Consider the following 26,592-nt stretch of genomic DNA (forward strand, 5'->3'; position numbering starts at 1 on the left):
GCCTCGGCCGTCATGATTCACAATAGTAGCCCTTATTTAATCAGAAACATGTCTACAGTCTTAGCCTCTTCTTCCACTGTTTTGCCTATGTACCCTTCCACCACATCCTTACTCCTCTTTTTCCCTTACTCTTATTTTGTTACCTTGCTTGTTGTTCATTGTCATAATTTGTAACACTGCGTTGTGCTCTGTCGATATGCTTGCCAAATAAAGTTTGATGAGATGCACGTCTAAGCTATTTTAGGGAACTGGTTGGTCTAATGCTTTACATTCCCCTTCATTAGTGAAATTCAAAATTCACCTCCACAATTCATAAATTCAAGACACATTTACAAAAAAAAAAAAAGTATAGGCCTAATAGAAATATAGCCTATAGCAGGGACGTCACTAGGATTGGAAGACAGGGGGGGGCTTAGCCCCCAGGGTATTTGTAACTTGCGTTTATAGAAAATCTTACAGTGAGTTTGAAAAAACAACTATGTATATGTTTAGCTGTATTTGTCTCTTCAACCCCGTTACCATCTTCAACCCTGTTACCCTAGTATCAACCCCGTCACACCTACATTTTTATTAATTATTTTTTTAAGTTTATAAATAAGTCATTTAATGTTTGTTGAACTTAGTCAGAAATGTTCAGAACAATCATAAGAATACTAATATTAGTTCAAATTCTGAAGTTAAGCCACATCTTTGATCAAAAATGATAGGGTTTCTGTCACAAAAAGTGCCCATTTCAGGCTTTAGTATAGCATAAGTGTAAAATTATATGTAAATTTTATGGTGCATGTACAACTAGTAAGCTACGCTTTTTTATTATTTCAATTCAATTCAATTATTGTGATTTGACTTAATATTGACTCATTTGGATAAATATTAGGTACTCAAAATAGGCATTCATTTTTCTCAAGAAAAAAACAACTCACCTAATGCTGTAAACATACAGACAGATAGTATTATTTAAGGTTAAAAATAACTCAAATTAAATATAATGCGTTTTGTTTTATTATTATAATAACAACTTTATTTAATGATTTAAGTAAAAATATAATAAATATGTAATATAGAACACATATTTAGCAAAATACTCTCTATAGCTCTTGTTTTCTCGCCAACTAACGTATGGCTTTCCTGAGGTAAATGTGACATGTTCTCCAGCTGTGTTATTGACCTCTTCACGCTGATGAAAAACACTGATTGATCGATATTATGTATGAGTAATATACATTTAGGTAAGTTGTAGCCTACTAACGTTACTGTATCTTTCAACAGTGTTCGTGTTTTTTTACTATTAGCTAGTAGATGATTGGTTCACGTGCGCTATGGGATCGCTATGGGGTCACGTAAAATTTACAAACGCCAAAAAGGTATTTATTGTTTGAATTTCGTAATAAAATTGACAGAATCTGAGAGTTGAGATTCTTTTATATCATAAAGTAACCTGCTCTGTCTAGTCTGTCGGTCTCCGTGTCCTCTTTGCTTTGCGATTTTTCTGTGCGTGAGAAAATCGATGGGTGGCGTGAGAGCGTGTGAAAAGTGTGAATTGCGTGAGAGTTGGCAGCTCTCTGTCCAACTTCCGACTTTTAAGCTATTTTTTGTAGCTGGATATATATCATTTGTTGCGTCTAAATATGAATGAGGATACGGTTATTGATAAATCGAACTGTTATTGTTGTTCTTATTATCATTTAGGGGGGCTTAGGAACATTTTGGGGTAGCTTCAGCCCCCCTAAAATAGGCCTAACGACGTCCCTGGCCTATAGTATGAAGCAATTTGCTTCAAAAGAATAAGCAAATTGCTTTTACAATGTGCACAAGTGACTAGTGCTTTATAAGGAGGCTGAACAAGTAGTTTTGAGAATTGTTGTGAGAATTGTTGTGACCAAAGCGACTGAGAAAAACTGTAACGCTTTCACACTCCAGTCCAGATGGTGGCGATAATACAACACAAGTTGGTTTTATCAACGCCTTTAAGCAGTACTAAGAAAAGAAGAATCACTTGGCCCTCGTGGAAAGAAACATGGCTACGTTGTTTGAAGGATACACGCTGTGTGGAATTGGACCAGCGCAAAATTCTTCGAATTCAGGAATTTTGGGGATTGAACTGGGCAGAGATATCGACCATGTCCTCGTGACTGACGCTTCGAGATCTGTTACTGTTTATAAGGTGAAATGAGTTGGATGTAAATACTGTTTGTCTCATAAAAACGGATTGCATGCAGTGTTGTGTTAAATTCTAGCATGTAAACATGATATTTTATTTATTTTGTAAATGTTATTCAGAAAGTGATTTGGTAGCTGTTTGTGTTGCTGTTTAACCGATATCTTGATTAATAGGTGTCTGATCAGAAGCCTACGGGCAGTTGGACAGTGAAACATGGGCAGATAATCACCTGCCCCGCAGTGTTTAATACGCAGTCCCAGGAATATGTGGTCGTAACTGATGACAGGGTAAGGATCGAGACATTATGTTTCCCATAAGAATAATTCAGTTTCACATGCTGAGTATTTACGAATGTTTTTTTGTGTTTTAGGTTGTCAGAGTTTGGAAAGAAGATGATGTCTACATGGAAAAGGCTTTCAAAGCTACAGTAAGTGAAGTTAAAATCCTTAAGGATTTAATTGAGTGAGTGGTACCTGCCAGGAGCAGATAAACGTATCGGGCAGGCTAACCTGGACTGTATCCTAGAGGCCCACGTGATCACCCAGCAAAAACTCGTCGAAAAGACGACTTTGCCAGATGGCTGAACAACGTTGAGATTTGGGTGTTAGGTGAAAAGCTGTCGTCTTCAACTTGATTTTAACCTAATTTCAACCATGAATTCTTGATTGTTTTATGTTCATTATATTATCATATTCATACTTACTTCATTTTGTCAACTGTTTTTTGACAGTAATAGAAATAAAACATCAACAGGTCAAATACATCTTTGGGGTGGAGCTAGGGGTGGCCACCATTGACTGAAGCTTGGCCACCCTGCACACAATTGTTGTTTCTGTCTTTTAAAAAAAAGAAATCTTGACCTGAATTGAGTTTTAGACGTAGAATTGTCTCGACCACAACACACAGGAGAGTTTTCAGGTGCACACGCAAACTTTGCCTTAAGCCGGGGACACAAAAGGGTCATGAAACCCCAAAATACATATTTAGAGATGTGAACAGACATGTACAGGTTGCACGTCACTGAAAACACTAAAAGCACTCATAAATGTTATTAATACGTGTTTTTTCCGAGCAATTTCGTTCTTCCGGGTTGAAAAGCAGTGTCGAAGCAACGTCACGGAATGTGAGGTAGAAGCGCCCCCTTGGTTGGTGTGACTGGCTGGAGACACGATTCTTCGCCAGCTGGCCCTGAGCGACTCTTTGCATTTATTCATGAGAAAGAGCTCGTTCAATCTAATCACTGCGCTGGATTACGCATGAGTTCACATTACAGTGGAGAATTCAAAAAACATACACGGAAGCGCCGCGATGAGTTCAACAACGCTCGCAGCATGGATCATATCGTTCACATATGGACCAGAGCAAGCGCGTTTCAAGTTTTTTTGGACATTTCGTATACCTTTAATGCTCTAAACATTAACCAGCACTGTGTGCGCACATATTTAATCACGTCGTCTTCAAATGAAATATGTGCAAATGACACTGATGCAGCCGTACGTCTAGGATAAATTATTCTGATACACAGAAGACAATGATGTAGACCGACAATTCAAAGAACAATGGATAAAAAGTAACTATGCCTTTATTCTTTCTGTTAAACTGACACGTCATTTGTTCAGAGATTGTAGTGCTCGTAAATGTAATAAATATATTATTATTATTAGACCTTTTAAATGTTCTTCCACGTTTCTCCCTTGTTTTGGCAGTTTATCTAGGGTTATTTTTTTAACCCTCAACTATTTTTTTTTTGTCTCCAAGGTCATATTTTAATATTCATTAAAATGAATAATGAATTCATATAATGAATAATGAATCCCCCCCCCACACTCCCACTTTTCCACAGCTTCACATGCCCATTTTTTGAGGCCTTGTCCACATAGAGACGTGTTTAGCTGTATACGTGTACATTTTGTATCACATTGCCGTTTCGTCTAGACCAGTGGTTCTCAACTTTCTTTGGGCCAATGCCCCCTATCCATTATCCAGGTACCTTACCCCCCCCCCCCCCCCCCCCCCCCTTTAAAATGTCTTTATTGAATGTATGCTTATTATCATTGTTTTAATATAACGCATTTGCACGCTCATAAAACGCGATATGTGAACGGCCCCTGACTGGTTCAGTTTTGTTTTTATGATAGTGTATTTGCCCGCGCAAAAGTGGACATACTTTTTTTTTTAAATGCACTGTTTGTGGACTGTGATTTTAAACTGATAAGTGACTAAATGTCACAGAGGCTATTATGTATGGAAGACTAGAAATGCAGCATTTTTTGCAATACCTTATAAACCGAAATAAGGAATAGAATAAATCAGTTTAAAAAATAAAAATGTAAATGAATAAATCATTTTAAAATGGACAAATGAGTAGATTTTAAAATTGTGCAATTCTTGTTTTGTTAATTGTTTATTCATGTTAAATGTAAAAATGTTAAATAAAATAGAACAATAAATCAATAAATAGTAGGCCTAGATTAAAAATAAATAGACATGAGACTGTTTATTCACATGTTTAAGCCAGTTTAATAAAGCCAACATTTAAAAACATTTTGGCAGTTTTTTTTTTCTTTATCCATTTGAAAATCTTGTTAAAATATGCTATTATAAACTCTTAGGGGCAACAAATGAACTTCCGACTCTCTCCCATGCCACTCAATGTACATATAAGATGGGCTGTCATTGGACAGTAAAAACGACGTAGGCTATACGGTCATTGAAGCGGTGATGTTTGCTTAGGTTTTATTACGCATTTAGGAGAGTATTGCAAGAAGCTGCTTACATTAACCTTACTTTCGAAAACAAAAACAAATAAACAATTAGAGATGCACCGATTACAATTTTTCATTGAGTTTGACCTGCCGATACCGATATTAGCCGATTCCGATTTCATTTTTTCTAACCACTTTACAGCACAATTTTTTTTCTATCTGTTCTTTAATAGAACATTTGACATTTTTGCATAGAACATTTTTTTAACAGATAATTGTTATAAAATAGAACTATATAAATTACTCCTGGTGTGGGAAATTCACACACATCTAAAGTGCAGTGTTATAGAAGAACCATTTCCTTCTTTTCACATCCAATATCCAACAATTTTTTTTATATATTTAGCAAACTAAACTTCTGTATGAAAACAGGGAAAACGGGTAACGGCAATAAAATGTTAACAAATAAAAATAAAATAAATGTTGCCTTGCAGTATAAAGATATTTCTCAAAACGCACACACAGGCCTATTGCAATCACTTACAATACAGTACATCAATGGCAAGTTTTTCTGATTTCTGAAACCCAGATTTTCAACCTCAGAAAACGTCTGGTCATCCAGCGCAATGAATTCCATTATCTTTCCGGTTAAGCCTTTGCTCCTTTCCTTGCTTAAAAAAAGACTTGTGGATGGCTCAGTGCTAGTTTGAGCTTGGTGTTTACCTTTAGCCCCTGAGTGTTGGCCTTTGCTAGCTTCGTCAAACTTCACAAATTGGGTGATGTTGTCTCAAGTGTCTGATTAGATTCATTGTGCCAAAGGCTTTTGGTGTCGTCCCTCCACGCTCTACTTTTTCCTTGCAGGTGTTGCATATTGCAAACTTGTTATCTTACACACACTGAAGAATTTCCAAACAGCTGACATGTTGCAGGTTAATTCACAAGGTTTCCTACTTGTGCGTTCCGTGTGCACGTGTGATGCTGATGTTGCGCAATGTTGATCATGCGGTGCCCGAGTGCATTTGACCGCCATAAAATTGGCATATGTCAGACTGACTGACCGGTCATGGCCGATCACGTGAAAATCGGCCAATTCTGGTCACCAGCCGATCAATCACGCATCTCTAAATACAATCATGATTTTTCATGAAAAATTATGTTAGAATTGTAGGCCTAAAATACCTTGGTATCAGCTTGTTTTCATTAATGGTATAATTAATACAATTACAATTAATTTGGTTTGTCATGATTCATTTGTGTTCTTAATCAGTAAAAAATGAAATCATCTAACAAGAATAAGCACATATGAACAGTTAAATTATTATTGTATTAATTATTTTTAACTACAGTGGGGAGAACAAGTATTTGATACACTGCCGATTTTGCAGGTTTTCACACTTACAAAGCATGTAGAAGTCTGTAACTTTTATCATAGGTACTCTGTGAGTGACGGAATCTAAAACAAAAATCCAGAAAATCACATTGTATGATTTAAGTAATTAATTTGGCTTTTATTGCATGACATAAGTATTTGATACATCAGAAAAGCAGAACTTTATATTTGGTACAGAAACCTTTGTTTGCAATTACAGAGATCATACGTTTCCTGTAGTTCTTGACCAGGTTTGCACACACTGCAGCAGGGATTTTGGCCCATTCCTCCATACAGACCTTCTCCAGATCCTTTAGGTTTCGGGGCTGTCGCTGGGAAATACGGACTTTCAGCTCCCTCCATAGATTTTCTATTGGGTTCAGGTCTGGAGACTGGCTAGGCCACTCCAGGACCTTGAGATGCTTCTTACGGAGCCACTCCTTAGTTGCCCTGGCTGTGTGTTTCGGGTCATTGTCATGCTGGAAGACCCAGCCACGACCCATCTTCAATGCTCTTACTGAGGGAAGGAGGTTGTTGGCCAAGATCTCGCGATACATGGCCCCATCCATCCTCCCCTCAATACGGTGCAGTCGTCCTGTTCCCTTTGCAGAAAAGCATCCCCAAAGAATGATGTTTCCACCTCCATTCTTCACGGTTGGGATGGTGTTCTTGGGGTTGTACTCATCCTTCTTCCTCCAAACACGGCGAGTGGAGTTTAAACCAAAAAGCTCTATTTTTGTCTCATCAGACCACATGACCTTCTCCCATTCCTCCTCTGGATCATCCAGATGGTCATTGGCAAACTTCAGACGGGCCTGGACATGCGCTGGCTTGAGCAGGGGGACCTTGCGTGCGCTGCAGGATTTTAATCCATGACGACGTAGTGTGTTACTAATGGTTTTCTTTGAGACTGTGGTCCCAGCTCTCTTCAGGTCATTGACCAGGTCCTGCCGTGTAGTTCTGGGCTGATCCCTCACCTTCCTCATGATCATTGATGCCCCACGAGGTGAGATCTTGCGTGGTGCCCCAGACCGAGGGAGATTGACCGTCATCTTGAACTACTTCCATTTTCTAATAATTGCGCCAACAGTTGTTGCCTTCTCACCAAGCTGCTTGCCTATTGTCCTGTAGCCCATCCCAGCCTTGTGCAGGTCTACAATTTTATCCCTGATGTCCTTACACAGCTCTCTGGTCTTGGCCATTGTGGAGAGGTTGGAGTCTGTTTGATTGAGTGTGTGGACCGGTGTCTTTTATACAGGTAACGAGTTCAAACAGGTGCAGTTAATACAGGTAATGAGTGGAGGGCTTCTTAAAGAAAAACTAACAGGTCTGTGAGAGCCGGAATTCTTACTGGTTGGTCAAATACTTATGTCATGCAATAAAATGCAAATTAATTATTTAAAAATCATACAATGTGATTTTTCTGGATTTTTGTTTTAGATTCCGTCTCTCACAGTTGAAGTGTACCTATGATAACAATTACAGACCTCTACATGCTTTGTAAGTAGGAAAACCTGCAAAATCGGCAGTGTATCAAATACTTGTTCTCCCCACTGTATCTTGAACTATCCAAGCAGCGTTTCCTGCTCAGATGTGACGGCGGAATTAATACATTACCAAAATGTGATTACAGAATATATTTAAGTTATCCATCAAATTGTCATTTTCCCCTTACGTTCTTGCAAGTTAACAATAATGCCTGACCAGTAAATTACTTGGTAAACAAAGAAAACATTTTGGCATTGGCATTTAGTTGATGCCTAAAAATGGAGTGAATGAGAACATGATTTATTGAAAATATTTGAAAATATATAAGTGGTTCTTAAGTCAATACTTTTAATGGCTTGTCAACTTTCCATTCCTCCACTGCGTGTAGATTAAAAAGTTTGTTCGTGCTGCGGAAGCTACTGAGACTCTTTATTTCTTTATTTTACTTATTTATTAATTCATATTTTCTTTCTTATGCTATGATGCTTTACTGTTGTCTAAGACATTTCATATTTTGTACCAGGCCATTTATGGTTGTTTATATTGTTCAAAGTTCTTGGTAAAAAAAAAATAAAAAGCTACTGAGCCTGTTATTATTGTATACAGCGTGCAAGGTTTATGCGCATGCTCCAAGTCTAATCTTTAGTGCATTTTTAGTGCATCTTTGTGGCAGAATTACAGCGCCACATACTGGTCTGGCATGTATACTACATCGTTTTGAGTCGGTTTCATGTGTATGCAGATATTTCTTGAGACGACGCAGTGTTTACAGAATTTTTTTTTTTTTTAAAGGAAAAGCTCTGGTTTCGTGTGGATGTGGCCTAAAACTTTTTCCAACTCTGAGGTGTGAACGACCAGGCTAAAACGGGGCAGGGCTGGACTGGGACAAAAAATCGGCCCTGGCATTTTGGCCCAGACCAGCCCACTACATATGATCATAAACACAACTGATCTTTGCACGCCCTTGAATTCCTTGTTTACCAACTCCTATTCCTTAAAACCACTAATGCCATGTAATGAGTAAGAGTTAACAGATGAAATTACTACTAATTGTAAAATAGTTCAACTATACTCCACGGTGATAAATCCTAAAACAAGCTATAAGCTGCAGTGGCATAGCAATACCAGTGTTTCCCACAGGATTTTGTGGAGGCGCATTTCAGACAGCTCTCGAACACTGAATTGATTCCTCTTTCGCGTTTACTTGCGCTTAACGGACACATACACAAAATTGGTAAAATACCCGTCTTTGCAAGTATTCTCTTGCTTAAAGGAATAGTTCACTTTAAAATGAAAATTCTGTCATCATATACTCACCCTCATGTTGTTTCAAACCTGTATAAATTTCTTTCTTCTGCTGAACAGAAAGGAAGATATTTAGAAGAATGTCAGTAACCAGGCAGTTTCTGGGTCCCATTGACTTCCATAGTAGGAAAAAAATATACTATGGAAGTCAATGGGACCCAGAAACTGTCTGGTTACTGACATTCTTCTAAATATCTTCCTTTGTGTTCAGCAGAAGAAAGAAATTCATACAGGTTTGAAACAACATGAGGGTGAGTATATGATGACAGAATTTTCATTTTAAAGTGGAGTATTCCTTTAAGTGAACAGTTGAGAAACCGGATTTGTGTCAGTATATTTGGTCCGTGCAAGTAAGTGACAACAGCCTAATATTCCTGCTGTTGTCTGTCTCATTAATGTTAATAAAATAAAATAAAAAATACAGCTTTTACAGAGATGAACCTATGTTTAGTTTCTATAGTGAACAGTGTGTTATTTTACATTTAGGCAGCTTGTAGGATAAGTGTGCCACGCAAAGTGTGAGTACCAAGCAGCATCTCTAGTTATCTCTAGTGTATGTTAGCATACACACATACTGCTGGATCTGTAATCTTGTGGGCCTGGACTTATTGTTCAGACACATGGCATCATAGAAAAAATCTAAACCTGACTACATCTGCTACAAATCTTATAATGAGACTTGTGTGACTCTTCCATCAGGACAATGATCCAAAACAAACATAATCAACAAAAAAAAGGGTAACTGAGCACAGAATTAAGGTTCTGCCATGGCCATCCCAGTCCCCTGACCTGAACCCTATTGACAACTGAAGAGGAAAGTGTATCGACATGGACCTGGGAAGCTGAAGGATCTGGAGACATGGAAGAATGATCTCTGATCTCCAAACATTATAGGCATTATTAAAAAAGACTCAGTTATCTTGGCGAAAGGAGGTTGCAAAAAGTATTGAACAAAAGGGTGGAATTACACCAATTGTACACCAATACACCAATGTGTATTAAAGGAAAACATTTCATAGTGAGACTTCTCCCACATTTTCAGTTGTTTTACTTCAATGAAAGGATAGGGTTTTGTAAATTTTGTTATTTGCCAAGGGTGCCAATAATTTTGACGATGACTGTAGCCTATCCAAGTAATACATGTCTTTTTTGAGAAACAGGTTTAATTTAAGACTCAATTTAGTCCAGGAGTAGCTCTAGTATTCCTCCTAATCTGGTTTAAATGGCCTTTTAGTCTAGGACTAGGCTTAATCTCTGTCTGGGAAACTGCCCCCTTACGTTTTCATGGCTAAAGTCTAATACACTGTATTCAGCACAAACTCTGCTTCAGTAATATAAGCAGCATGTATGTAAAAGTTTGTAGTTTTGATCCTATCCACTCATTCACATGAAACACTGATTTAAAATTTGTAAGACATGTTTTGTTTCAGAAAGGTTGTATGCGAGGAGGCGTGAATGATCATGAATATTGATGTTTTTCACACCTGGGTAGACAAAAGCACTCCCCTAAAGTAGTGACCTGCACTTCCCAACGCAACAGTGCGGCGCGAGACTAGATTTGATGGCCGCGGTAAGGTACTCATGTGTGCAGGTTGCGGGAGATTAAAATGATTTGCGGTGCTCCCTCAAAATAGAAATATCTAAATATAAGACATCTAAAAACAAATAATTATTCATCTGTTGCACAAAAGCAAGAAGAACAACTAAAACTAAATAAAAACAATTTACAGGCAGAGTTTCTATTTATAATATGTTTTTGCAGCATTGTGCAAGCCAATCACAGACATGTTGATTTCTTGAACGTAATGGCCAATCAGATGCATTATAAAAATATTCATTGTGTGATTCAAGGCACCTAACCCCCAATCGCTCCCCGGGCTCCGCAGCAAAAAATGGCTGCCAGCTGCTCCGGGTGTGTGTTCACTGTGTGTGTGCGCATTGGATGGGTGAAATGCAGAGCACAAATTCCGAGTATGGGACATCAACAAAATATAACTGCTTCTATTCGCTAATCTCATTGCTGTTTCTCTGACAAGTTTAATAAAGACAGTATTATTTGACTATCAATGTGCCTTGAAAACTATTGTTGGATTTCTCTAGCGGAGATCTTTCGATCAGACAGATAATTGACACATGCACTAAAAATTCAGTGTGGTTTCAAATGGATTGTCTGATTCTGATGTTAATACCATGTGTAGCTTTTGAATGTTACTGAGATATAATTTTTCTGCCTTTTTCAGGTTTCTGCTGATGTTCTTAGAGTGCTGTCAGCTGCTAACTCTGAGGCTGTGGTGCTGTTTTGTTGTGGTGCTGTCAGGTTCCTGGACTCATTGCTCGCTTCCCCACAACAGCCTATAGAAGATGTTTTGGCAGAGGATGAAATTATCAGGTCTGAGATTGCAAACTCTTCACTATATCCTTTTTTAGTATGGCTTTATATTAAATGTAGTACTGAGAATTTACTGGCTGGGGTGAATTAGCCTATAGGTTTGTTCTGATGGGGCTTATCAACTTTTAAAAAGGAAGAAGAAAACACTTCCTATATATTGTGGTTGACAAAGGCAGTGCATCCTAACAAACCCAATGATATTGCACCTTATCCAAAAACAATGCAAGGTAAATGGAAATAGGATCCAGACTTCATTATACAAATCCGATATTGTGCGTATACTATTCTGTTATTGTTAAGCCCCACAAAAGGCACAAAAACATTATAAAGCACCATAAAGTTTTACTGCACAGATGTTATGGGAAGTGTTCCCGGTTCCGGCTGACCTAGTTTATGCAGCCTGACATTGAATTATAGAAGTTGATAGTGTGTATGTGTGTGTGTGTGTGCTAGGTTAAAGAGATGCGTTTTTAGTCTAGATTTAAACTGACAGTGTGTCTGCTTCCCGGACAATGTTATAAAGACCGTTCCAAAGTTTAGGTGCTAAATATGATCTACCGCCAGCAGTCGATTTTAATATTCTATTTCTAGGTATTATCAACTGGCCAGAATTTTGAGATCACATTAGCCGCAAAGGACTATAATGTGTTGGGAGCTCGCTCAAGTACTGGGGAGCTAAACCATTTAGTGCTTTGTAAGTAATCAGCAATATTTTCAAATTTATATATATATATATCCAAAATATATTTTAGGGGTGTGAACCTACACTGGTCTCACGGTTCGGTTCGATTACGATTATGTCATCGATTCAGTTCAATTCGATATCACGATGCGTCGCGATGCACCGCATCCTCAATTTTAAATTTTACTTCAAAAGTGATATGTGCACGCGTGCTCGCCTGTTCGGGAAGTCGCAGTGACAGAAACAGTGACATTCCAGTTCAAGTTTCAAGGGAGTAAAGCTTGTTTATGCCATTAAGAAAAGGAAAATCTGTCAAATACATTTTGTTTTAAAGAAATGTTCATTTAAAAGCAGCGCTCATTAATCAGTGTATTATGTTACCATTAAAGATGCGCGCATCAACCGTCGCCGAATCCGCTGTTGAAGGTGACGATCATCCATTTATAATCACGCGTAACAACACAGAATAATTGTAATTTGACCATCGGGTGCGGATACTTAAATCAGAGAAAATTATTGGGGTGGGTGGATTTATTTTTGGCTGCGGATTCGGGTGACGTTGGAGCTCATTGTGTATTCACCATGGTAACTGTCGTTTCCATATTAACCCCAAAATGCCACTTTATTTTTCTGTGTTATTTTTTATATTTTTAAATGACTGTAGTGGCTCATACCAACATTGTATTAACAAAAACTAGTTTGGGACTGCTATTTAATAGCTTTAGCATAGGCCTAATGTTTATTTATTAGTGCTAGTCTTTACTATTAGTCATATTCTTACAATTTAAGTTAAGTAAAGGGAAAAAGTACTTGTGTGTGTAACAAATTTTGTGTAAACATGTTATAATTTATATAACATACATATACATACACACATATATATAAGAAGTTAACTTCAGGCCCTGTGTGTGTGTGTGTGTATATATATATATATATATATATATATATATATATATATATATATATATGGCAAATTATAACACGTTTACACAAAATTTGTTACACACACAAGTACTTTTTCCCTTTACTTAACTTAAATTGTAAGAATATGACTAATAGTAGACTAATAGACTAATTAAATAGCAGTCCCAAACTAGTTTTTGTTAATACAATGTTGGTATGAGCCACTACAGTCATTTAAAAATATAAAAAATAACACACAGAAAAATAAAGTGGCATTTTGGGGTTAATATGGAAACGACAGTTACCATGGTGAATACACAATACTAACAAGAACTGAAACATGGAAACTGCTCCTGGTGAATAGAATGACAATCATCCCTGCATTACTTTTATTTGGTGTAATTTACAACGTAACGGCGTTGCATGCTCGTAGTTTCTTTTGCACTTTATATACAGTGAGGCGATACATCGCGCGCTGCTGCATTTGCGCGTGCAATTGAGTGTGTCGCGCTACGAGCACAGTATAACGGCTGACAGGACAAGAAAGTCCGTTTTTCTGAGGTGAAAGACTTTATTTCAGGGTACACTTATGTCACTGCCTGGTAGTTCCTATTGTGCGGGGTTTTCTGAATTAGTCATGATTCGCCTCTAACATAACATGCTCTAAACACGCACGCAGAGTGGAAAAGGAGGAGCGGGGGCGCGGGGAGGAAGGATCACAAGGAAAATTTGAACTATATCGATATATGCGATATGGTCTAATTCCATATCGCATTTCAAAAATATATCGATATATTTTTTTATATCGCCCAGCCCTAAGTTGGAGCATTTTTTAATTTCCCCGCACTCGCGTCTCACCTCCCTCTGCCATTGTATACTACCGTGACAAAGCACATATGCGACAAATGACGTCAGAAAAGCGTCAGTACATTATAATCGGTTATGGTCTATTACTGAACCGATACCGAATCGTCCTCGTCTGCATCGCGATGCATCGTAGAAACGATAAATTGACACCCCTAATATATACAGTGGTGGTCAGAATTAATGGCACCCCTGGTAAATATGATAAAAAATGGCTGTAAAAAATAAATCTGCATTGTTTATCCTTTTGATCTTTCATTAAAAAAAATTGCAAAAATTGAAAGTGGGGGTAAATCACATTATGAAATAATTTTTTTTTCTCAAAAACACGCTGGCCATAATTATTGGCTCCCTGTTATTAAATACTTTTTGCAATCTCCTTTTGCCAAGATAACTGATCTGAGTTTTCTTCTATAATGCCTGATGAGAATAACTGACAAGAGATCAGAGACCATTCCTTCATACAGAATCTCTCCAGATCCTTCAGATTCACAATTTCATGTTGGTGCTTCTCTTCAGTTCACCCCACTCATTTTCTATAGGGTTCAGTTTAGGGGACTGGATGGTCATGGCAGAAGCTTCATTTTGTGCTCAGTTACCCATTTTTGTGTTGATTTTGATGTTTGTTTTGGACTGTTGTCCTGATGGAACATCCAACCACGGCCCAGTATAAGATTTCTAGCAGAGACAGTCAGGTTTTGATTTTTTTTTTATCTTTTGGTATTTGCTAGAATCCATAATACCATGTATCTGAACAAGATGTCCAGGACCTCCAGCAAAAAAATAGGCCCACAACATATAAGATCCAGCAGTATATTTAACCGTAGGCATGGGGTACTTTTTATCCCTGTTTGCACCAAACACATCTGGTGGGTTTGCTGCCAAAAAGTCTTTTTTTGTTTCACCTGGCCACAGAATCCGGTCCCTTTTGAAGTTCCAGTCGTGTCTGACAACTGAATATGCTGGAGTTTCTTTTTGGAGGAGCATTTTTCTTGAAACCCTCCCAAACAACATGTGGGGATGTAGCGGTTTGATCATATTTTTTTTAGGCTTTCTGACCCCCAAGACTCAAGTAATCTCTGCAATTCTCCATCTGTGATCCTTGGAGAGTCTTTGGCCACTGAAACTGTCCTCCTCACCGTGCATTAAGACAATATAGACATTGATATAGATATTGATTCGTAACATCTTTAGTTGATTGGAACTTCTTAATTATGGCCCTGATGGTCAAAATGGGGATTTTCAATTCTTTAGCTATTTTCTTACAGCCACTTTCTATTTTGTGATGCTCAACAATCTTTTGATGCACATCAGAACTATATTCTTTGGTTTTACTCATTGTGAAGGATGATTAAAGAAATTTGGCCTTTGTGTATCCTCATATTTAAACTCCAGTGAAACAAGAAGTCATAGCTAGACAATTTAATGTTCCTAGTCACCCTGGTGTGCTAAATAAAGGTAAATATTAATGGGAATGTACTTCAGAGATATTTTACTCGTAAAAAATTCTAGGGGTGCCAATAATTGTGACAGACGTGTTTTGTAACGCCCTTTCAGGGCTTGGGCCCTAATAATAATAATCCTTACGAAAACAATAGGGCCTTCGCCCTTTCAGGGCTTGGGCCCTAATAAATAATCCTTCCGGAAACAATAGGGCCTTCGCCCTTTCAGGGCTTGGGCCCTAATAATCCTTACGAAAACAATAGGGCCTTTGCCCTTTCAGGGCTTGGGCCCTAATAATCCTTAGAAGAACAATAGGACTTTCGTCCTTTCAGGACTTGGGCCATAAATATGGGTTCACTTGCAACAGCGGCATGGTTTTTGCAATTACTTTGCAATTATTTTGAAGCTAAGAGATTACTGCATTAGCTCACTACTTGATGTCCAATGCTATTTTCTTATATATTTCTTATATTTCTATATATATTCTTTATAAAGACTTATATAAATTAAGTATAAGTTTCCTTGTTAAATTTCTTTCTCTTTCACAGATGGAGTACTGTTGTTAAGGCAGAGCACCAGCTTGTTGTTTTGTTCAACACAGAACAGGTTCTCTCTGAAGTCTTTTTGAATCATTGTTGATCTTTTGTTCTATCAGTGCATAATGAGGGGAACCTGGAAATCAACTCAAAGGTTTTGTTCGTTTCAGAGAGGAGAGCACTGGCTGTATGCTCAAAGATTTAACCCCAACAGCCTTGTGAAACACAGAATTGAGACTGAACCTGGTCTCTCTGCACCTATCAGTTTCTCTGCCACATGCAGGGGTCGTAACATACACCTGTTGTACTTGTGTAAGTCTCTTTTAATTTATTCTATCATCTTTCCAGAGAGACATATTTTGTACTACTAGCAACCCAATTACTCTGCATTATTTCAGATTTGAATGGCAGCTTGTATGAGAGCGTGTTGCCACTCAGAAGTTCAGCAACAAGAGCTGAAGGTGTCCAGGCTCTACCTCGCTCCCTGCGTCTCAATTTGCCTCTGGGGGAGGAAGAACTGATATCTGGTGCTGCTGTTGTGCTTGATGAGGCTCATGTAGCTGTGGTTGGATTCCCCCACCCCTCTGCTGGAACTTGCAAAGGTGACGCTCCATCCTTAATCCTGATATTCCATCTTTTTCACTAGGGGTGGTGTAATATTATTGTTGATATATATCTTGATTGTGCAAGCTGATTATTGACCATGCACTTTGAAAAAAAATCATACCTTGAGAGTCTGCATCACTGCGTGATGTGGCCCAGTATGTTAAACTAGGGTGCATGTGGATTGAGTTTATGAAACTTACTCACCAGTTGGATAGTAACTTTATTTATTTATATTATTTCTAACAATGTTTTGAGAGAATGTGATATGTCTTAATGCGATGCAAAAGCGTGGCACTGTTTTTGTTTTGTGAGCAATATTGATAATTATCAAGATAAATGTCAAATCTTATTTCTTTCAAGTTTGAAGGTGAAAGTTGTAGAAACCAGATTGTGGTTTTGAACTATTCTTTATTGTTGGAACATGACAAACACTTACCAAACGTGAACATTTCACAAATCTGAGATCAGAATATTTACAAAATATTTTTTTACAACCAAATAATCATGAGTAAACTTCATTTAACTTCAGTAAAATGCTTTTCAGTCTTTTTTTTCTTAATATTAATAGAATATCTTAATAGAAAAATAAATATTTTGAAAAAAGGAAAATATACATTACACATAGTTACAAAAGTTATTCAATCAAGAACAGTGAGTACATTTTCTGTCTTTTGTTGTTTAAGGTTATTATAGAGACTGCACATTAGGAATATTCCTGCTGTAACTTTAAGAGCTGCACGGATCCAATATAATGACACGTCCGATTCGCGAACTAATGACTCATTTGAACCGATTCACTTTAATGAATGGTTAAAACAACTGATCTGTCCAACACTGAACTCACGAGACGTCTGAATCGGTGTATAACAAATCGGTAACACTTTACAATAATGTTCCATTTATTAAATTCTAGTTAACTACATGAGTTAACATGTACTATTAATAAACTGCACTTTCATTTAACCATTGTTAATTTCAACATTTAGGCTACTAATAGCCTACATTATTGAATAGGGGTGTGACGAGACGCTTACTCCACGAGACGAGACACGAGATTGGGTTCACGAGAACGAGACAAGACGAGATTTTTACACAATTTTTAAGAAATCCTCAATGATGAAATATATGAATGGAAAATAGTCTTTTATTCAACTGAAAATCACAAAATGCAAAACAATTTAGGTGCATTTTGAAATCAACTTGTAATGAATGTTATTTTACTTCTATTTTAATGAATTCTATGCAGTAAAGGACATGCAAACACTGCAAAATGTTTTGCTATAAACTCTACCGTCTGGCTTCTCCCCTGTACGATTTCACATGAGAAATCTAACTCCTTTCCACAAAGCGAACATAAAAAAAAATAAAACAGTATAAATAAAATAAATATAAATAACTGAAATAACACTTTAAATGCAAACAGTGTGTATCCATAATCAAAGTACTGCTCTCTCAAAACTACAAGTTCAAACAGAAACAAATTTTTTCTTCAAGCATGAAAAAGAGATAAATTAACTACACAGAACAGACTAAGATTATGGTCATGTTCTTTTTCAAGAATATAAGCATGTCGACAATTTCTGGCAGCAGTTGAGACCTTTGGGCAGTAACTAGGGCTGCACGATATGAGGAAAAGCTGCGATGTGCGATAACATTGTTTAATATTGCGATGTCGTTATGACTTGTGATATGTGAATGTTAGCTATACTGTTCCCATGTCTTAGTGCTTTAATAGGTTCTTTGCGCGATAGGTCAAATGTTTATTACCTGCCTGTTTCAGATTTAAAATGTTTATTACACTACACTATTTTAGCGCGATTTTGGCACGATCCGTTTCGTGGAGATTCGTAAAGGACAACGGGCGTCGGGACGCAAGATTCGATCGTTTCATTTCGTATAGTGTGTCATAGTGGGCGACAACCTACGCGTCTGCGATGCTTCAGGACATCACGACAGAAAGACTAGCATGTTTAATTTTAACGGTCCTCCACGACGGGTTGAGTGTGAGCGAGAGTGAGTGTGCGCGAGTGAGAGTGCGAGCAACAGTGAGTGTGCGTGTGTGCGCGCGCGAGTGAGCGTGTGTGTGCGTGTGTGTGTGTGTGTGCGTGTGTGTGCGTGTGCGTGCGTGTGCGTGTGTGTGTGCGAGCGAGGGACAGTTGAGTGTGTGTGTGTGCGAGCGAGGGACAGTTGAGTGTGTGTGTGTGCGCGGAGTGTGTGTGTGATTGGCCCGGCACACAAATGATTTAAAAGTGGCAGGGGCATCTTCAATACTAATTTCACCCTCACGCTCCATCACGCTGACATCACAACAACTCACGAGACAAAGTTTCACCTCGACGAGAAATCTCGTCGCGTTTTAATCTCGCGAGATCTCGTAACACGAGATCTCGTCACACCCCTATTATTGAATTTTTATTTTTTTTGTTAACATAGTTAATGCACTGTGAAGTAACATGAACAAACAATGAACAGCTGTATTTTTATTAACTAAGATTAACAAAGATTAATACAGCATATTAATAGCAATAGAGTGCAAAGTGCCAAGCAAAAAATGCAGGGACAGGTGTGTGGCAAACAAATCAGGTTTATCAGGTTCGGTTATTAAGGCTTTTAATCGGCAGGATGCTGCTGATGCAGCTAATTATACGTCAAATATAACACTGCATACACCATCACCAAATTTCAAATCTTGGCCACAGGATGTGTAAAGCCCCAGTGAAATGAAATCTGTTAATTTGTAATTTGTAGTTGTGGTGCTCCTTAATTTTTGGTGGGTGCTCCTAAATTTTTGCTAGTGCTCCTAACTTTTTGAAGTTGGGAGCACCAGTGCTACCAAGTAAAAAAGTTAATTTCGAGCCCTGCAACTGTTTACGTTCATTTTAAGACATAACTGACTGTGTTTAAGAATATTTTGACATTTGTGTGTGCCCCCGTTCAAGTGCAAAAAGATGCTTGTTTAGTGGTCACGTGATCAAAACGCTCAGCGAGTAAACTCTTTTGCTATCGTAAGATCGCACTGTGCTGCCGTTTGAGCCAGGCTGATAAATGGTATGTGTAACGCGGATCAAACAAGTAAAGCCGTTTCATTCCATGTTTGGCATGCAAACATAATATTGAACATTTATTAAACTTGTTATAATTTTGAGGAAAATTAATTTCAATAAATTGTTTATCGCCTAGCCCAGGGGTCGGCAACCCAAAATGTTGAAAGAGCCATACTGGACCAAAAAAAAAAAAAAAAACATCTGTCTGGAGCCGCAAAAAATTAAAAGCCTTATATAAGCCTTATAATTAAGGAAACACGTGCTGCAAGTGTCTATATTAGCTTCAATAGCCCCCTAGTATCAAAATGATAAGTAGGCAACAAATACATAATGAGCATTCATGATTAAATGTTTATTTTCCCTACAGCGCATCCTGGAGAGAATGACGCACCACGTGACTACTCTGCTGTACGATCATGCTTTAAGTTTAACTTCCATTTATAATTTTAATGTATTATGTTTAGTTTTATTTATTCGTGTATTATTTTTACAACGTTGAAAAACTTTAACCCTTTCACACGTAAGTTTAAAATATTCTGACTGACCCCAATGTGTCACTTTATGGCAGGGGTCGGCAAGTAACTTTGGCCGCGGGCCAATATTTTTTTTAGCCAGTAGATGGCGGGCCAGCTACACAGAGTAGGCCTATGGATACAAATTAAATACTCTTATATAGGCCTATAATCGCAGAATATGATGGGTCCGTCACCGTCCGTGGATCATTCGTTCAATCGTTTTTTTTTTAATTAAAACCAAAAATAAAAAGATGAAAAACGACTTGTTTTTCCATTATTTATTTCCTGAACTAAAATGAAAAAAACGAATAACGACGGGTTTTCTGATGTTCTGATTGTGCTCAGATCAAAAATAGAAAAAATGAATTACTGGATTAGACAGATTTTTATTTTTATTTTGAATTTAACACCTTAGGCATATATCAAGGAAATCATTTTAAACAGATCAAGTACTATTGTGGTAACAGAACAGATTACAGCCATTTTAATAAAGGTGAGAATCATGCCTCATTCGCTTACAGTCCGACTTTTGAACTTTATTCCTTTTTTTATTATTATTATTATTATTATTATTTATTCGGGGGGCACACATGCACACCTAAGGTTTAAGGAGGTCTGTCAATATAAATATTAGGCTATTTTAACATTGTAGGCCTACTGTCAGCAGAGAAAAAAATGCCACAGAAAAAAAATTGGAAATATAAATAACATAAATTAAATAGGACAAAGCCTATCACTCAAATTTCTAAGCAACATAAACGAAAATCATATTGCCCTACTGACAAATGAAGTAGGCTATTTTAACTATTTCAAACATCCTTGCAAAAAAAAGAATCTTGTTGCTCCTCAGAGCTAGGTGTAGCCTACAGGTGGTCAGAATTAAGTGTGGATGCGCTGTCCAAAGGTGTATGGATGGGCTATTGTCAGTCAGACCGCCCGCTCCGTCCAAAGTACACCAGAGTTGTGACCGCTACCATCTTTTGACGCGCGAATGGACACAAAGTGGTCAAGCGTATAACTAGACGCGGCAGGCGCGAATTTGACGTGCTATTCGCGTCCGGTGTGAACGCACAGTTATACTTTAAAATGTAATCCCGCGCCGCATGATTCCCTATATGTGCGTTGCACACGGCGGTGAAATCGCCGCACGACTACGGCTTTTCTCAAGTATTGGAAGAGTTTTGTGCAGCATTTAGGACTTCCAAAATAATCCGGCGGGCCAGAAAATATTGCTGGCGGGCCAGTTTTGGCCCGCGGGCCGCCAGTTGCCGTTCCCTGCTTTATGGTTTCCATGGTCATGGTCAAGGTCATTGCTTGTCACGTGACACACCGCAGCAACAACAGAGCTGAATGAATGATGATCTGCTTTTATGTCATTTTTCCTTTTGTATTCAAAATATTCACAAATTTGTTAGATATGGCATGAAATATCTGATATTCCGATTGTCAAATATATGCAAGTGGAAGTGTTTTGTTGTTTAAACACCTTTATAACGATTGCGTTAGTTGAGCTGTATGCGCGATGGGCGCCGCCATCTTAGTTTGTGCCGCAGACGCAGTTCAGAGAATCGGATCTGTTGGATTTACAACACGTGAATTCATCCACTTCTCCCGAAATACATAAAAGCAAGTGGCTGGTGAACTGGGAGAAGAATAGAGTAAACTTTAAAGTTACTTACACAATGTTTATCTGATATGAATAAAACGTGTCTAATTATAATGGAAAGGATTATTATTGCCTCTTCCTTTAACATCAGTGTGTATTTTACAAACTCTAAACGTATTGTTTTTTTAGTACTTGTATGTCTGAAACCTAAAATAAACATTATGTGGTTGAAAATACTGAAAAGTTGTGCTATATGACAGCTCTGAGCGCGCCTGTCTCTGGCTCAGCGCCAGCCAACGTGCGAGAGCACATTTGAATTTAGCAGTTGATCACGTCATGCACTGACCGTTCTAATCACACCAATGTGATCGTACGTGCGAAAGGGTTAGAATGTTTGTCATGTTTTTCCTCCTACAGAAATTATATTAAAACATTTTTTCCATTTTCATATTTTTGAAAAAGCTCCAGGGAGCCACTAGGGGCGGCGCTTAAGAGCCGCATGCAGCTCTAGAGCCGCGGGTTGCCGACCCCCGGCCTAGCCCTATACTCCTTGCAGTTTTCCTCCAAAAAAGCAGTTCTGATTTCAGAGTTTTTGTATTGTATTTACTTGTAGTTTTTCCATTTAATTGAGTTAGTACAATATAAGACTTTTATAAACACAATATCTTCTACTTAACGTTATCAATAAAATCCCAGAAATTGTCAGTCAAATTCTAGAGCTGCTATAAAGCGAAAAACACTTTACTTTAATTTCCTATTATCAATGTAAAGCTTCTTTGGAACAATCTACATTGTTAAAAGCGCTATATAAAATGAAGATGACACCCATACTCTTCACATTCTTATCAATGACATTTAGTGCTAGATATTTTTTTTTATTCCTCTATCACTTGATATCTGATTGGTGCAATGATCACTGGAATGTTGTCATTCGTAGATTACCTTTGCATCTGGAACACGCATTTCCAAACTCTTCAGGCTAGTAAAGAAATGTCAGGAAGGATCTGTAGTCAGGTGTGATTTTTATTATTATTATTATTATTATTATTATTATTATTATTATTGTTATTATTCACAAAGTTAATACATGCGTTTAATACTGTAGTGAAACACTTTCTCCTGAATACAGTTGTGGTGTTATTCTGGGAAGCTGTACGTCCCTCATGGGAAGATGCTGTCAGTAATTCCTTTTGAGTGCCAGAAGTCATCTCTCGCGGCTACCATGGGAAAACTGAAGCAGAGTCGGAGTGGTAAAGACTTTTGTTGAAATATGAAACGTCTGCCATATTCTTTTCTAGAGTAACGAATATGAAATGTGGCAAAACATGTCAAGACATTTTTTCTCTTCGTCAGAATCCAAGTCATGCAGCCTTTTGTCTTCCTGGACTGCCCAGCCTCATGGTGACATCACACAGACACCAGGAATCAAGAGCAGGATGTCAACAAGACATGTAAGAGACACTCAACTAAACCAGTTTTTCCTACAGATTTCTGTTTTTGCAGTGGGGCAGTATATGCAGAGTATTATGAGGAAGGGCTCTTCTCTTGCTTTAATACCTATTCACAATACAAGTTTAGTTTTTCATGCTGCCAAGTATACTGCAAATTACAGGTTATGTGCAAAAAAAGTCCATATTCTGAATGACAGGTCACATCACTTCCGGTTCAAGTCTTTTGTACGTTCTATGTTAAATATTGAGCTCTTTTACTCAAGATGCCTTCAAAGGAGCTACCAAGGATGAGCATAACCCATGTCCACTGCATATGCAGGTTCATATAAGTTTATTTGGTCGCACTTTAGATTGGGGTCCAATTCTCACTATTAACTACGACTTTTACCTCAAACTCCTAATTACTGCTTATTAATAGTTAGTAAGGTAGATGTTAAGTTAAGGTATTTGGTGTGAATTTGGTAGGATTAAGGGATGTTTAATACGGTCATGCAGAATAAGGCATTAATATGTGGTTTATAAGTATTAATAAACAGCCAATATCCTAGTAATTAATAGTGAGAATTGACCATTTATTTTTCTTGTCGCTAACATTCGGATAGCTCCTGGACCATTTTTGGGGATTTCCGCCTGGATTTGCCTACCCAAATTGAAAAGCCTCCCATTTCCACATATTTTTTTCAAAATAGACAATTTTGGTGTCATTTTACAGGAAATCCTTTGCAGTTTCATAAAACAGTGCTAAAAGTGATAAACGTTTAAATATATGTTGTCTGAGCTGTAATAAACCCCCCAAAAAAGAGGCGCTTTTTGATTTTTATTTTATTATTTTAAATTCATTTTTGAAAGTGTATAACTCAGGCCCTGTGGGCTCTAGCACCATGCAGACAATTATGGCTGTTTCCTCTAGATGCCAGCAAACACTGGAATTTTTTTTTTTCTCTATAATAAAAAATGAAAAAGATGTTCATATTAATCTGAAGGGAGGAATATTAGCTTTTTTTAATGTAATTTCCACCTACCCAAATCTAAACTCTGCTCATACCCATATCCAGTGGTATATATGCAATATTCCAGTGGAATTTTACAGAAAACACTTTGAAATTATATAAAACACTGCTGAATGAGATATATATTATAGTATGTTGTCTGTGCTATAATAAACAAAAACAAAAAAATAGGCGCTTTATGATTTTGATCATTTTATTCTTTCAGAAGATACAAGACTTATCATTTTACAAATTATATGCCTAAAATCTGTGGTCTATTACAATCTAGAACAGGATCCTCATCCTCCAGATTTATATAATTCATTATATGTGAATCAGTTTTGTCACCTGTGTTGTGCATCACCTCAACATCACCGGCCAGCCTCCTGGAGATCTGATGCCAGCTGTGCCAACAGTGCCCACAGTGCCAACCTGAAACAAAGAAATAACTGTTTATACATAGTTTCTGCACTGTAATAATATCCATTTCACAATATCAAAATGTAGATTTACTGAAATGACCATTTTATTCAACTTATGCAAAGTTGGAAACTATTGCGCAATCATACTTTCCATATCCAAAACTTTTGACATTTATTTTCAAATAATAGTTTATCAGATTGGTTGCTGTGCTTTCACATTTCAAACTAACAATAACTTTATCAAAAAATGTGTATAAACATTGTAAATGCTGAAAAACCATAAGGTTATACATACCAAAATGCTAGGGCTGCCCCCAAATAGTCGACTAAACGTTAGTCGATATGAAGAGGGCTTGGTCGAATACATTTTCATTAGTCGGTTGGTCGCAAAAACAATCACGTGAAAAAATTACGCAATCAGGGGCTGCGCACTGCGCAGTCAGTGTATGACATGACATCAAAGCAACGAGAGATCAACGAGATCTGATGAAGGATGAACTAAAAATGTACTTGGCAGATTAAACAAAGGTTGATTCGGGACCATTGGCATGGTGGCAAAAAAATGAACATCGATATCCAAAGCTCGCTTAGGGGCCGATCACACCTGACGCGTTTTTCAGGTTCGAAAACGCGAGGTGCAGAGGGCGGTAAAACGCGAGGCGCAGCAGGCGCATAAACAGCGCGCAGAACGCTCACGGCCATAGGAAACCAATTGAAAATAGGCGCCTCTCACTGCAAAAAACGCGTCAGGTGTGATCGGCCCCTAAGCGAGCTTTGGATATCGATGTTCATTTATAAGCAGCTAAACGCCTCCACTGTATCCCTTCCACATCCACTCCATTAGAGCGCATCTTTTCAAAGGCCGGCTTCATTGTGAACAAGTCGAGAAGCTCCCTTCTTCAACAATGTGGACAAGCTGGTGTTCCTCTCACATAATATGAAAAAAATAAAATCGAATTGAAAGCTTAGGTAAGAATGCTTAATTTTCCTTTTTGTAGTGTTTCTGTTTGCTATCCGTTAGGCTATATAAAAAAACGGGTATTTTTATAACGGGTAGGCTATACAAATAAATAAATACATATTATTTTTATTTATTTGTTTTTATATAATGCAGAAGTTGTTTTTTTATTCTGTAAGAAAAATTAGTCTGATGTTTGCAATTTGTTGTTTTAGGTCAAGACTCATCCGTCGTCTTAATGGCAGTTTGCGGCTTTGCTCTGATATTTTTGATTTGTATTAGTGTTCTTTAAATTATTCGTTCCACATTTTGTCTTAAATATAGTTGTTCTAAACAATTTAATTAAATACTTAGGCTGTTGATTTGTTTGCCGCCTTCTTTTTTATTCTAAGTTTTGGCGTTGTGCGATGTGCCATGCGCATTTATTAAATTGTTCGTTTTTGTTAATTTTCCTTTTGAACAATATAAAAATTATATTAAATTTCCACTGTATTTTTATACCAAACAGCGTTTTTGCTACAGTATTTATTTGGGGTTTTTTGCCTTGTTTTGTACTAGGCCTAAGTTACTAATAGTTTATTTAATTTATTTTAAAGGGGCTATATGCAACTGTTTCCCCAAAATAAACGTAACAATAGCCTTTTTATTTGACCATGTATGACTCAAACATCTCCTGATGAGCATACTGACACCTTGTCAGCTCACAGTGGGTGCACCTATAAGCCTGTATCCTATTTTTCCTATTTTCTGTCGGGTCGGATTTTTCGCGCGCTGTCTGCGGATGTGACGTCAAGCGCGTTCATGTTAAACGTTTCAGATCACTCTGCCACCACCGCTAGTCAGCAAACAAACTTAGTTTCTCAAACAATATATGTATTTGACTGTTCTTACCTCTGTAAACATAATGTTGACTTCTTTGCAGCGGATGACTTGTGAAGTGTGCACGTACGAGAGCGAGCAGAAAGGAAGAGCAGTTCCGTTTTTTGGCCACAGGTGTCAGTCGCGAGTTTAAATTTCAGAAAAAAGCATATAGCCCCTTTAAAGAACGAATCTTATTTTATTTTATTCAAAACTGTTTTTTTTTTTTTTTTTTTGACATGTTACTGTTACAGTTTTATTCTTGATAATAAATTATTAAAATGCACAGGCAGTCGGA

General features: G+C 37.6%; 1 protein-coding gene across 1 annotated transcript in view; it reads left to right on the forward strand.

The window, feature by feature from the left end:
* Positions 1-1,963: 1,963 nt before the first annotated feature.
* The window catches only part of nol11 (nucleolar protein 11), a 46,800-nt gene continuing 22,171 nt past the window's right edge, over positions 1,964-26,592 (forward strand). The window contains exons 1-10 of the mRNA XM_084129370.1: positions 1,964-2,164; positions 2,335-2,448; positions 2,532-2,588; positions 11,269-11,417; positions 15,858-15,915; positions 16,016-16,157; positions 16,244-16,447; positions 22,554-22,630; positions 22,746-22,866; positions 22,970-23,067. Coding sequence (XP_083985496.1) covers positions 2,018-2,164; positions 2,335-2,448; positions 2,532-2,588; positions 11,269-11,417; positions 15,858-15,915; positions 16,016-16,157; positions 16,244-16,447; positions 22,554-22,630; positions 22,746-22,866; positions 22,970-23,067 — 1,167 coding nt within the window. The 5' untranslated portion in view covers positions 1,964-2,017. The remainder of the gene's footprint in view (positions 2,165-2,334; positions 2,449-2,531; positions 2,589-11,268; positions 11,418-15,857; positions 15,916-16,015; positions 16,158-16,243; positions 16,448-22,553; positions 22,631-22,745; positions 22,867-22,969; positions 23,068-26,592) is intronic.

This window comes from Abramis brama (assembly GCF_963993115.1).
Source record: "Abramis brama genome assembly, chromosome: 11".
NCBI lineage: Eukaryota > Metazoa > Chordata > Actinopteri > Cypriniformes > Leuciscidae > Abramis > Abramis brama.